Source organism: Stenella coeruleoalba (assembly GCF_951394435.1).
Source record: "Stenella coeruleoalba genome assembly, chromosome: 11".
NCBI classification, from domain to species: Eukaryota; Metazoa; Chordata; class Mammalia; order Artiodactyla; family Delphinidae; genus Stenella; species Stenella coeruleoalba.
In genome coordinates this window covers 21,686,114-21,699,837 of record NC_137157.1, presented here as the reverse complement: position 1 = coordinate 21,699,837, position 13,724 = coordinate 21,686,114, and the positions used below count along the sequence as shown (strand labels likewise).

Below are 13,724 nucleotides of genomic sequence, written 5' to 3'. Positions count from 1 at the left end.
AGGGTAAAGATAGAAATAATCAATTTTTCAATGTGTCTTTGGCTCCGCAAAACTCTCGAAAAATCATAGCATGAGCAAATATTTGTCAAGTGCACCTGTTCGTTGACTCTGGAATGCGATGGTCCATGATGAATAAGAATCTTCACAATTTCCACATCTCCTTTCCAGGCAGCCAGGTGAATAGGAAAATAACCTTTGTTGTCTGCTACATTTGTTGATGCCTCATATTGAAGCAGTTTGAGAACTATGTCCCTAAGAAGTAGAAAAACCAAAAGAATACAACAGAAAAGAAAATATGCTGAACAATGCAGCATTTATTAAACAGATAATTATAAAAGTATACTAGATACTGGCTGGCAATTTACAGTAATCATTCAAGGTACCGAGACATACAATTGGGTTTAAGAGTTTGCCTCTTCAGCATTTGGCTATTTTACTTACCTGGAACAAGCCACCACCATACACACACAGAGCACTGACTAACCATAAAACTACCTAATAGAATTCATTTCAGCAAAATTTATCTAATTTTATTAACTGAACGAATTTAGTCAAATAACTTAAAAGAATACCTCCTCTCATCTTTTTCAAAAAGGGAGTATTTCCAGATAACCTGTATCTGAGATTTAGTCTGAAGGAAGAGTTGAGGTGCAAGCAAACTCCCTGTTTACAAAAAAGAAGTTATACTACCAAGAGACATTTAGGGAGTTTACACGTCATCCCTACAGAGAACTGGAATAAGGGATTGAAGATACATATAAAAGAGAAAGCAGCACAGTAGGAAAGAGACCCTGCAGTATAAGCCCAAGGTTGAAAAAAAAATTTAATAACTTTTAGCCATGGCACAGGACATACTTTGAATGTGTGTTGTTTATACTTGTGCACTCTTTCACCTTCCTCCTCCAAGGCTAAGAAATGATTTTAAGAGGGAAATTCATTTATGAGACAAATACTATCACTGACGCAGTTTCTAATGATAAGATTTCAGAGAAAATAAAAATAAACCTCATTTTAACATTTCTTTTCTAAAATCAGTATTATTTTATAAGCTTTGAATTTAAATGACTTGAATTTAAAGTCTCAGCTATGCAAACTACCTAATGATATGACCCCTAGAGTATTATTTAGTCTCATTTTTCTTTTTCTTTCCTGTAGAAAATAATATAAATAATAATAATAGTGCCTGTTGCTCAAGACTGGTAAGAACAGTAAACGAGAACATAAAAGAGAAGCCACTCAATAAACAGTAAAACACTATACAAATATTAGTTCTTGCCCCAAATAAAAATAAAATACTTTAAAAGTAAAAATGCTTCCTTCAAATCACCTTTGGCAAAAACAGTCTGAAAATCAGAAGAAAACCTGAAGTTTGTCCAGTTTCTATGCTTCTTCTCACCTCTCTGCTACGTAAAAGTTGTTATATAGGGTCATCCATTCTGAGATAAATAACTTACAAAGTGGTAAAAAGAATTCAATACTTATGAATAACAAAAGCAGCTGAGAACCAGAAGATCTGGTTTGAAGTCCCAACTTTCCACTAGTAGTTACTAACTTGGCTACCTTGGACAATTCAAATAACCTCTGTCTCTCTTTCAGATATTGTTAAAATAGAATTTAGAGATTACATATTGTTGCCAGTCTCAAAGAGTTTTGGTGTGAATCAAATGAGAAAGGAAAATGACTACAAAACTGTACACAATCAAAAACTATTCTTAAAGCAGTTTACTGCAAGATTGAACAATTCTAGTGATTTTTTTTAACTGAAATATATCAGCATTTAAATAAAAGTTAAAATAATACCAAAGGAAGCACAGTTAAATACCTGGATGTAACAAGTAGGATTTATCCTACAAAAAAACCAGCCTTCTCCAAATTCATATAGCAAGAAAGACAATTACGTGAAGGGTTTTAATTTCATCCCTCAAAGCCTAAGCAAAAAAAAAAAAAAAAAAAAAGTCTGAAATTTCTAAAACCATTTCCTTTCTGGGAGTAAAGAAAAGTTTGATGGGATCATCAATACTATTTTCTTTTACTCTCACTCAAACCATTCAGAATTTCATTTGTTATTTGGCTCAATTTTTGTTGACATTTTCTAATAATGTATGTGATATGCATTCATTCTTTATCTATCAGGAAGATGTATGACATAGTGAAAAAACTGAATAATACTGATCATTTGTATTGTATAGTATTACTATCATCTAAATCAGAAAAGAAAAACCTTCATGTTTATGAAATTATCTTTGGTGAACACCAATCTCCTAAATAAATACTATTATTTTTATTTCAGTTTTTTGAAGTTTATTCATTTTATTAAATAAATATCTTATTAAATTTATTTTTAAATTTAAATTTATTTTTAAATTTTTATTTAAGTTGAGACTGTCATCTTGTTCAGAGATACCAGCTAATAAACTGGTTGAGCTCAGATTTCTAACGTGAAAACATATCTGTGAAATATAAAGTTATATCTTTGCTCAGATAAGTGCCTGTTAGTCTTGCTGAATCTTAAGCAAAATATTAATCAATATAGTGTCATTAATTTCTTATGATTGTATATCCCTTGTATATGACAAGCAATATGTATTATACAGGCCTTTTTCATCCAGGCTCATCAAGAGCAAATTAAATTTCAGGTACTTTCTTTAATGTCTAAACAAGAAGAGTAGTTAATACAGGATCCCACCAAATCAAGGTTTTTTTTGTTTTGTTTTTGAGATATAATTGACATATAACAGGACTTTAGTTTCAAGTATACAACATAATGATCTGATATATGTATATACTGCAAACTGATCACCATAATAAGCCTAGTTAACACCTATTTTTAAATTTTTATTTAAGTTGCATCTTATATCTTCCAGAGGTATCCAGAAATGAATATTTTGACCATACTTGGTTACCTGGCATGAAATATTAAGTTATATTAATGAACACTGTCTACAGAATAGCAAGCAAAGAAGTAATCCCTATATCTTAAAGTGGCATTCTTTCTTAACAGCGTTTGATAAATAAGAAATGTTCCAAAACACTAAAATAAATGTAGTTGATGAGATCACAGGAAAAATAATTCCATTTCCCAGGAAAAAAACAAAAATATCAAATTAAATTTAATAATAATCCAACTTAAATCACTGCAACATTTTGTAGCTTGAAGCTAATATATGTAAGTTCAGGTAAAAACAGGAATTCTAAAAGTATTGACTTTTGCTACTATGTTTAAGTTGTTTCATTTTCTGACAGACATAAATAATACTTCTGATTAACATGAAATGTCTTTTAAGAAGTTCAGTATATGTTCTGAGCAAAATTAAATTAATTGGGAAGATTCAACACTCAAATTTCTTTACCTCAACAGCAAGTTTTCCCTATAATTAACCAAAGACATTTATTTTGTTCCATCCTCCTGTATTTGTTGGTAATGCAAAGAATTTTGAAATAAATGCAAATCATCTTCATATGGATGTAGTATTAATAAACTAATGAAATTCTCAAATTCATGAAGGCCCTCTTGATTTCACACTTTCTTGAAGATTTTACTTCTTCTTAATGAAAATAAAGTTGAAAATGTGTTCAACATGGTCAAAAGCCTTTAGGACAATACACTCCATTTTCTAACTGGAGCTCCTTTATATACTGAATTCACTCTCACAGATTTCCAGATAGAGTGAATAAAGCCAAAGTTTAACTAGTTAATAGCCTTATCCAAGAAAGAAGCAATCAACCAAAGATATTTGTAGGTGACTCAAAGGGCAATTTCATGGACTAGATTAAACAAATGTTTAGAGGAAGTACCCTTCTTTCATTAGAAAGCCTACTCTGAGCAAATCAAAAGTGCAGCAGATAGCTTACTATGTGGATTCGAGATACAATTTGAGATACAATTTGGATTATAGATAATGGAGTCTAGGATTCAAGCATTAAATATTTAAAGAATGAGAAGTGAGAATAGAAAATATTTTAACCCTGCGCATAACAAATAACATACATATTTCAAAGATACAATAACAATTTAGTACTGACATTTTCCAAAACAGTAGCCAAGAATTACAATGTACCCAACATAGTTTAATGAGATGGAACTTTAAAAAAAAAAAGGAGCAAGTTGCTAAGAAAAGAAGGAGAATTGAAATGAAACATGAATATACAGGTTTAGTAAAACCTTACAGGGAGTGATAAGATTATTAGTTAAAAAGACAGGGGGAAAGGAAAGAAGAAAGAAAAGAAGGACAGAGGAAGAGAGGGAAATAAGAAAGGCATGAAGAAGGTAGAAAAGAAAGGAGGGAGTAAGGGAAGGAGTGAGGGAAGGAGGGAGGAAACCTGGCTAATTGCTATTCAGAAGAGAATTAAGTGAATCAAATTTGCAGTAGAAATACATGAGCGAGACAATGAATCCTCCGTATTTTGAAAAAGAGAAAAATCTCTAGCCTATCTATTGAAATAATTTATTTATAATCATCACTAGTTAAATTTGTTCTACTGACCATGTTTTTTATATCATTTGAAGGTAAAAATTTTCTAATCTGTAATTACAAATGACTCAGAAATCACCAGAGTACATTACATTTTCTATTGTGTCCTGATGTGGCTAAGTGGAGATGAATTGTTCATTATAAAATAATGTATTTCAGGTATAAAATGCTGCTCCACTTGTGGATTAACTACCATTGATAAATAATAACTCCCAATAAAACGTACAAAATAAAGAGGATACAGGCTTAATATGTAGTATGAAGGCCATAGTTTTTTTTTTTTAATTTCTGCACTGGGTCTTAGTTGTGGCACATGGGACCTTCGTTGCGGCATGTGGGATCTTCAGTTGCAGCATGTGAGATCTTTTAGTTGTGCCACACAGGATCTTTAGTTGAGGCATGCTAGATCTTAGTTGCAGCATGTGGGATCTAGTTCCCTGACCAGGGATCGAACCCGGGCCCCCTGCATTGGGAGTGCGGAGTCTTAGCCACTGGACCACCAGGGAAGTCACAAGGCCATAGATCATATATTGGAGGGAAGGGGAAAGCGTGTGCCCAAAGCAAAAGAATAAACTATAGGACTCTGTAATATTTCTTCCAGCTCTATAATTCCATGAACTTCAGCCTAGAAATCGTAATGCTTATGAAAACAACCTAGAGCTGATGGATATAAAGCAGCAGGAATAAAGATAGAAATGATGTGGTTCTATGCTGACACAGAAGAATGTCTATGACATAAAAAAATATCTTTTGCTTGGGAAGAATACAACACAATAGTTTATTACCTATGCTAAGTGAGAATAGCAAAGACAAAGAAAAGAAAAACCATTCTCCTCTGGCTCTGAGGTATATTCTATGACACTTTTTTATCTGTCAAATATCTTTTCTTATGCCAATATTTAAACCAGCATTCCATGAGAACACACTACTTGTTGATAACGGGAACAAGAAATACATAATGTGACAGAGAAAAACCAACAAGAATTTAGAAAACTGATGTGCATACAGCCACAGAGGGGATATAATGTGAAGTACTGGTAAAAGCATACACTTGGAACCAGGAACACTTAGACTCTAGAAACAGCCCCACCTTAATAACTAAGTGGCCACTAAGTCATCCAGAATGGTCTTGTTTCTCCATTTATAAAATGAAAGAAGTGAGGAGGGCAGGGTAGAATAAATGATCTCTAATTTTAAAAGTCCTTGGTAACTTAAATCATTTAAAATCAAGAAATCTTATACTCTAGATGAAAATCCAAATTTCAGAATTGTAACATCATAGTACATAACTGAGCCGCAAACAATAATAAAACAGTGTATCATAAAATGTTATAATTGGAAGTAACAACAAAAAATATGCAGCCACTGTATTCAGTACACTGAACTGAGGCCTAAATAGGTTAATGAAATGGCTCAAGGTCACATAACTAGCAGGGAGGGAGAGATGGGATTCGAATTTTCCTGCTTTTTTTCCAATACCTACAGAATGACACTAAGCAAAATCTTTCTAGAAAGAGTTTAAAAGAAAAGATAAATGAGACCTTTATATAAAAGCAAAGCAGAGATATACAATTCTCAGAGAACATCTGCAATTAAAGAGATCTTAAAAGATATACAGTCAAAGCCTCATCTCTTTCTGATAATTTTAATGATTGCTATTCAATCACTTAAATTATCCTCACTTTGTATACTGCCAATAAAAACTAAGAATTATGCAAGAGGGCTTCCCTGGCGGCGCAGTGGTTGAGAGTTTGCCTGCCTATGCAGGGGACATGGGTTCGTGCCCCAGTCTGGGAGGATCCCACATACCGCGGAGCAGCTGGGCCCGTGAGCCATGGCCGCTGAGCCTGCGCGTCCGGAGCTTGTGCTCCGCAACGGGAGAGGCCACAACAGTGAGAGGCCCGCGTACCACACACACAAAAAAAGGATTATGCAAGAGGCCTCAGAGAAATATATCTCAATGGTTAGAACTTCACAGGATGTCATGTATAAACCAGTAACATTTACTAAAAACTTCACTGAAAATCAAGAAGCGATATGTGTATTTGGGGACAATATTATTTTGAGAAATACTTATAATGCCAAGCTGAGATAGAACAAGAAAAGTTGTATAGCTCAAATGGTCAAGCTCAAGGTCTTCTGTCCATTACATTTGATAGTTTGTCTTCCCCATTGAAACTAAGAAATATGGTACCACCCTGAATCTACAACTAAGATGGCCAAAGAAGCCAGCTTGGGCTTATTTAATAGATTTCACTCCTGATGACTCAGGTACAAAGAAGAATAAATAGTAATTCCTTTAAAAGATTCAGATGTTAGGGATCTGGACACATTTTCCACTCTACAGAAGGATAGCATATAGCTGAAAAACACTCGGCAAAATAAAAAGTTCTAAGTTAGATGGTATAAGTTGATATAATAAAGAATCAGGAGTGGGTGAAAAGAAATATAATTTGGGAATTCCAATACTAAAAATCTAAGTGATGAAACATTCAGTTCATGGTATTTTATATAGTTTGTATGATTCTTCAAACAGAATGATAATGTTCAATTTATGCAATAAGTTAGATTAAAATGTCATAATGATAAATAATGACAAAAATGATGTTTCTTCCATGAGAGCTTTAAGGCCTTAAAATGTGATCAAGTATAACTAAGTCCCTTGTGTCTCAATTCACAGAATGAAAGAAATGTTAAGTGCGAAAATAAAAGGTAACTAGCACTTTTAAGGCAGTAATTACCACATCTAATAAAACTGAAGTGAAATGAAATGATCCAGATCTGAAAAGACTAACTTGAATCATTAAAGCAAAGGAAAAACACATAGGAGGGGAGACACATGAACAGGGTCACTTTCCTTCTGAAAAACAGGTTAAAGAAGTTTAAAACCTGAAAGACCATCCATGAAGGACAAAGACAAAGCATTTTAGCTTAGTTTGAGGATTTTGAAGTAGTTCATGTAAGTGCCTATGCCTTATAACAGCAAGACTCTATTAAAGAGTTCACTCCTAGTGAATAATCCCATATTTGGTGAAGACACCCAAAAAAGTAGGGAGGTGTCATTAAGTGAGGTATCCCATTCCCTCACCAAAGGTACACACGACTAACATGGTTCTGTCACTTCTTCCATTTTCCCTGTGTGATATTTGACTTGACTTACACTCTGCACATAATCATCTCAGCAACATTCCTACCACTTCCAACTTGTCAGGTATTGAACACCTGGTGCCTCTCCAAATTCACCTAAGCCCAGGGGACTCATGGCAACATGAGACAGGTACCATCAGACATAATTAACTTCATCACATGTAACTAAATACACAAAGATTCCAGTCCAAATAAGTGGCACTTACTTATGTCCATTTAAGGCTGCATGGTGTAAAGCAGTGTAACCCGAACTGTCTGTGCAGTTCACATTGGGGCCTCGCCAGATGCTGCAAATAAAGCACAAGCACAGAGTTAACAGTTAAGCAGAATGGTGCTTTGAAAAACAAAAAGAAGCCTGATAGTCCCACAGTCAGCAGCATGTTGCATATGAAAATTTTACTTATGTAGAAAACAACTGCCACCTTTTGTGCATTCCCCTCAGAACAATATCTTCATTTATTTGATGCAAGGAAATTATCAGGGAATATAGCTACCTTCAGAAATTAGTAAATGCAGGCCCACTGCCATGCATTAAATTTGGACCCAAAAATTCCCTATCACTTTCTGTCATTACTTAAATATTGGATGCAATTAACATTCAACTATTATATTCTTTACCAAGAATAAAGATTTATGACACCTGCTTACTCCTTTTTAACACACTCATTCTGAGATGGCAGTGGTTTATATAAATTATATTTTTGCATAGGTAAAGAATATAAACACTTCTTTCTGTTCCATTGCTACTAAGTGAATATAATACATATTTCATTCTTGAAAATATAATTAAAGATTTGGACTATCACAAACCATAAAAAGATTCTAACAGTTTTGAAGTTATTTTACTATACAATATATTCTGAAGATAACATGTAACTACATGAAAGAATCCATTTTATCCTTGATCACTACAATTACAGAAACTATGTACAGCTTTTGAAAAAATTAGGCATTGAAAGACATTTTTCCAAAAGTAGACCAAAATAAAAAACAAAACAAAAACAGTTATCAAAGCCATCAAAACTAACATCTAATGACAAACTAATTCATGTATTCACAAAATATTTATTGTACACCAATTGTATGTGACATATTAAGCTAGGCACTGAGAGTACAAAATCATAATTCACGGTCCTTCTTTACGAGAACAGAGTCTAATGGAGAAGAGAGACACATAACCTAACAATTACAGAGTGCTAAGATAATCAAGGTACCAGAGAGCACACAAGCATCTCTGAGAAGAGAATGAATAGCTATTCCAAATGAGAGATCACAACTGACTTTAACTAAGTTGAGACAATGAAAATGAACAGAATGTACTTTTTCAACAGTTATTAAAAGGACAAATCAATAAGATGCAGGGATCAATTGAAGGAAGGAGAAAGTAGTAGCACTTTCTGAATCATTTGAGAATGACTCAAATTTAATGCCTAAATGACCAAAAGGAAAACGACAACATTAACTAAGATGTGAAAAGAGAAACAAATTTCCTTGGGGAAGACAGTGCAGATGGAAAGCAAACAATGACTTCAGGTTTGGAGACACTGAATTTTAATTATCTGACATACTTACATAAAAGGAAGGGTTTCCAGAAGATTATAAAAATATCTAGTTAGAAGCATGGCCCTGAAGTTAGACTACCTGAGTTCAAACACCTGACTCCATTACTTGCTGGGGGTAGCCCTGCATGAAGTGTTTAACCTCTCTGAAATTCAATTCCTCGTCAGAAAAATAGAGATGATAATAATAGTACTACCTTATAATGCTGTGAGAATCAAATAAATCAATACCTACAAAGCTCTTATGGCAGTAGTTGAACATAGTACTAGCATCTATTATATTTGTTAGAACATAGTTCAACAAATTGTTAGAACAAATTATTATTAAATAGAAGGTAAAACCAAGGGAGTGCCTGATATCAGACTCTTTAAGAGGGAGGCCATCAGACTCAAATACCTCAGTGGATAATTTGTATATGGGGGCAAGGTGAAACCTTTTCTCAAAGGTTGATATTAATTAAAATCTATCAATCACTGGTTTAAAAAAAAAATCAAACCTGACTTGGGTAGACAGTCCAAAGTTCAAGGCAGCTCAAAATCTGAAAACCTCCCAGCCCTCACTGAAACTGTCAGAGAACTATATGAAAGTACATTGTGAGGAAAAAGAAAGAAAGAAAAATATGGGACAGACAATAGAACCATGGATATTAACAATACTGGAGGGTCCAGCACAGGAAAAAGGTTATATGAAGGACATTGAGAGTTGTCCAAGAGTAAATAAAACCAAGAGAGAGCATTATACAATTTAAAACAGGAAACTGTTAAAAAAAAAAACAATCAAGTTACATAAGAGTTAAACAATTTATTTGGTAATTAAAAAGGTCTTGAAGAAATTAATGGCCAAATATAATTAGTCAGTTGTAAGGATTTAACATTATTTTGATCTCAACCTTATTTCAATTCAGTGGTTTTTTCTTTAATGGTAGCTTACTTCCTGAGAATAAAAAAAGTGACAGTTAAACAAGTAAAGTTATAAAATGTGCATATGTTTTACAATTTCATTAAGATTGTTAGGTTTTTACCAATCCTTTTCTTTAATCAATCCTTGAAGCATTTTCAATCTCCTATTACATTCTTAAAATTTTTATACTTTTGTTCCTCCTGCTAGCTCACCCATCTTGCTCTATTAATTTCCACCTCTGTGCCTTTAATCATGCCCTTCTACTAACCTACAATAGATTCTCTAACCAATCATACCTTACCATTCCTTCAAAGCCGTGATCAAGATTCACCTACTCTAATAACTCCTTCTCTAAGTACTGAATACAACAGCTATTTAATAAATGTGTGCTAAATTATATAAATTTAAAAATCAAATAAAGGATTATTTTTAATGAATAAATAAGCCACAGGTAAAACAGAAGTGTTAAAACAATGGAATGTACTTATTTAAAATAATTTATGAAATCATTAAAAAAAATCCAAAAGAGGCAAAAGAAAAAAAAAGCAGAAAAGAGGAACAAAGAATACGTAAGACAAATACAAAGCAAATTGTTAGATGACAGATTTAACCATATCAATAACCATAACCATATCAATAATTACATTAACTATTAATAGTCTGAGCACCCCAATGAAAAAGAAAAATCATCAGACTGGATTAAAGAAAGTAAGACCCAACTATATACTTACTAAAGGAAATTCACTTTAAATATAGAGATACAAATAGAAAAAAAAGTAAAGGACAGAAAAATCATACTAACACTAATCAAAATAAGCTGAATAACTATATTAACATTGGACAAACCAGATTTCGAAGCTAAGAATATTACAAGGGATAAAGAAAATCATTTCAGAATGACAAAGATGTCGATTTATCTGAAGAATATGGGAATCCTAAGTGTTTTTTGCCTCTAACAACAGAACTTCAAAATACATGAAGCAAAAAACTGATACAACTGCAAAGAGAGAGAGACCTAGTCACTGACACCTGGAGATTTCAATACGTCTCTCTCAATAATTGATAGGACAAGTAAACAGAAAATCATTAAGGGTATACAAGAATTAAATAACACTACCAACCAATTTGACGTAACTGACATTTATAGAACACTTACCCAATAATACCTGAATACATATTCTTTTCAAGTGAACACAAGACATTTACCAATATATCCCATATTGTGGATCATAAATCTCAATAAATCTACAAGATTCAGAAGGGAGACGTACAAGATGCCAGAGGACTAAGACTTGGAGATCACCTTCCTCCCCACAAATACATCAGAAATACATCTATGTACGGAACAACCCCTACAGAACACCTACTGAACGCTGGCAGAAAACCTCAGACTTCCCAAAAGGCAAGAAACTCCCCCACGTACCTGGGGAGGGCAAAAGAGAAAACACAGACAAAAGAATTAGGGACGGGACCTGCCCCTCTGGGAGAGAGCTGTGAAGGAGGAAAAGTTTCCACACACTAGGAAGCCCCTTCACTGGTGAAGACGGGGGTTGGGCGACACGGGGAAGCTTCAGAACCACGGAGGAGAGCGCAGCAACAGGGATGCAGAGGAAAACGGAGAGATTCCCGCACAGACGATTGGTACCGACCAGCACTCATCAGCCCGAGAGGCTTGTCTGCCCCCTCCACCCGGGGCGGACGGGAGCTGGGAGCTGAGGCTCGAGCTTCAAGCTTCGGAGGTCAGATTCCAGGGAGAGGACTGGGGTTGGCTGCGTGAACACAGCCTGAAGGGGGCTAGTGCACCACAGCTTAGCCAGGAGGGAGTCTGGGGAAAATCTGGACCTACTAAAGAGGCAAGAGAACACCGTTTCGGTGTGCGCAAGGAGAAGGGATTCAGAGCACCGCCTAAATGAGCTCCAGAAACGGGCACGAGCCACGGCTATCAGCGTGGACACCAGAGACAGGCGTGAGAGGCTAAGGCTGCTGCTGCAGCCACCAAGAACGCTGTGTGCAAGCACAGGTCACTATCCACACCTCCCTTCCCAAAAGTCTGTGCAGGCCGCCACTGCCAGGGTCCTGTGATCCAGGGACAACTTCCCCAGGAGAACGCACGGCGTGCCTAAGGCTGTTGCAACATCACACCGGCCTCTGCCACTGAAGGTTCTCCGCACATTCCGTACCCCTCCCACCCCCCCAAATGAGTGAGCCAGAGCCCCCTAATCAGCTGCTACTTTAACCCCGTCCTGTCTGAGCGAAGAACAGACACTCTCAGGTGACCTACACGCAGAGGCAGGGCCAAATTCTGAACGCCAGGAGCAGTACAAAGAAGAGAAACAGAAATTTCTCCCAGCAGCCTCAGGAGCACCGGATATATCTCCACAATCAACTTGATGTACCCTGCATCTGTAGATTACCTGAATAGACAACTAATCATCCCAAAATTGACGCAGTACACTTTGGGAGCAACTGTAGACTTGAGGTTTGCCTTCTGCATCTAATTTGTTTCTGGTTTTATGTTTATTTTACTTTACTATTTAGACTTTATTATCATTAGATTTGTTTATTGATTTGGTTGTTCGCTTCCTTTTTTTTTAATATATATATATTTTTTTCCTTTTTCTCTTTTTGTGAGTGTGTATGTGTATGCTTCTTTGTATGATTTTGTCTATATGGCTTTGCTTTTACCATTTGGCCTAGGGTTCTGTCTGTCCATTGTATTTTTCTTCCTTTTTTTCTTACTTTTTAATTTTTTAAATTTTCAATAATTTTTTTATTTTAATAACTTTATTTTATTTTTCTTTCTTTTTTTCTCATTTTTCTTCTGAGCCATATGGCTGACAGGGTCTTCGTGCTCTGGCTGGGTGTCAGAGCTGGGCCTCTGATGTGGGAGAGCCGAGTTCAGGACATTGGTCCACCAGAGACCTCCCGGCTCCATGTAATATCAAATGGTGAAAGCTCCCCCAGAGATCTCCATCTCAAGGCTAAGACCCAGCTCCACTCAACGACCAGCAAGCCACAGTGCTGGAAACCCTATGCCAAACGACTAGCAAGACAGGAACACAACCCCATCCATTAGCAGAGAGGCTGCCTAAAATCATAAGGTCATAGACACCCAAAAACACAGAACCAGATGCAGTCCTACCCACCAGAAAGACAAGATCCAGCCTCGTCCACCAGAACACAGGCACTAGTCCTTCCACCAGGAAGCCTACACAACACACTGAAGCAACCTTAGCCACTGGGGGCAACACCAAAAATTACGGGAACTAGGGACCTGCAGCCTGCGAAAAGGAGAACCAAAACACAGTAAGTGAAGCGAAATGAGACGACACAGAAACACACAACAAATGAAACAGTAAGGTAAAAACCCAGCAGAACAAACAAATGAAGAGGAAACAGGCAGTCTACCTGGAAAAGAATTCAGAATAATGATAGTAAAGATGATCCAAATTCTTGGAAAAAGAATGGAGAAAATACCAGAACGTTTAACAAGGACCTAGAAGAATTAAAGAGCAAACAAACAATGATGAACAACACAATAAATGAACTTAAAAATTCTGTAGAAGGGATCAATAGCAGAATAACTGAGGCAGAAGAACGGATAAGTGACTTCGAAGATAAAATAGTGGAAATAACTACCGCAGA

General features: G+C 35.5%; 1 protein-coding gene across 9 annotated transcripts in view; it reads right to left on the bottom strand.

The window, feature by feature from the left end:
• Positions 1-13,724, bottom strand: part of ANKS1B (ankyrin repeat and sterile alpha motif domain containing 1B) — a gene marked incomplete at its 5' end in the record, with an annotated part of 1,156,737 nt that overhangs the window by 978,058 nt on the left and 164,955 nt on the right. For all 9 annotated transcript variants that reach the window (XR_013830584.1, XM_079937794.1, XM_079937795.1 and 6 more), the window contains 2 exons: positions 96-252; positions 7,826-7,906. Coding sequence is in view for 8 of the 9 variants with exons in the window: in XM_079937794.1 (XP_079793920.1) it covers positions 96-252; positions 7,826-7,906 (238 nt within the window). The remainder of the gene's footprint in view (positions 1-95; positions 253-7,825; positions 7,907-13,724) is intronic.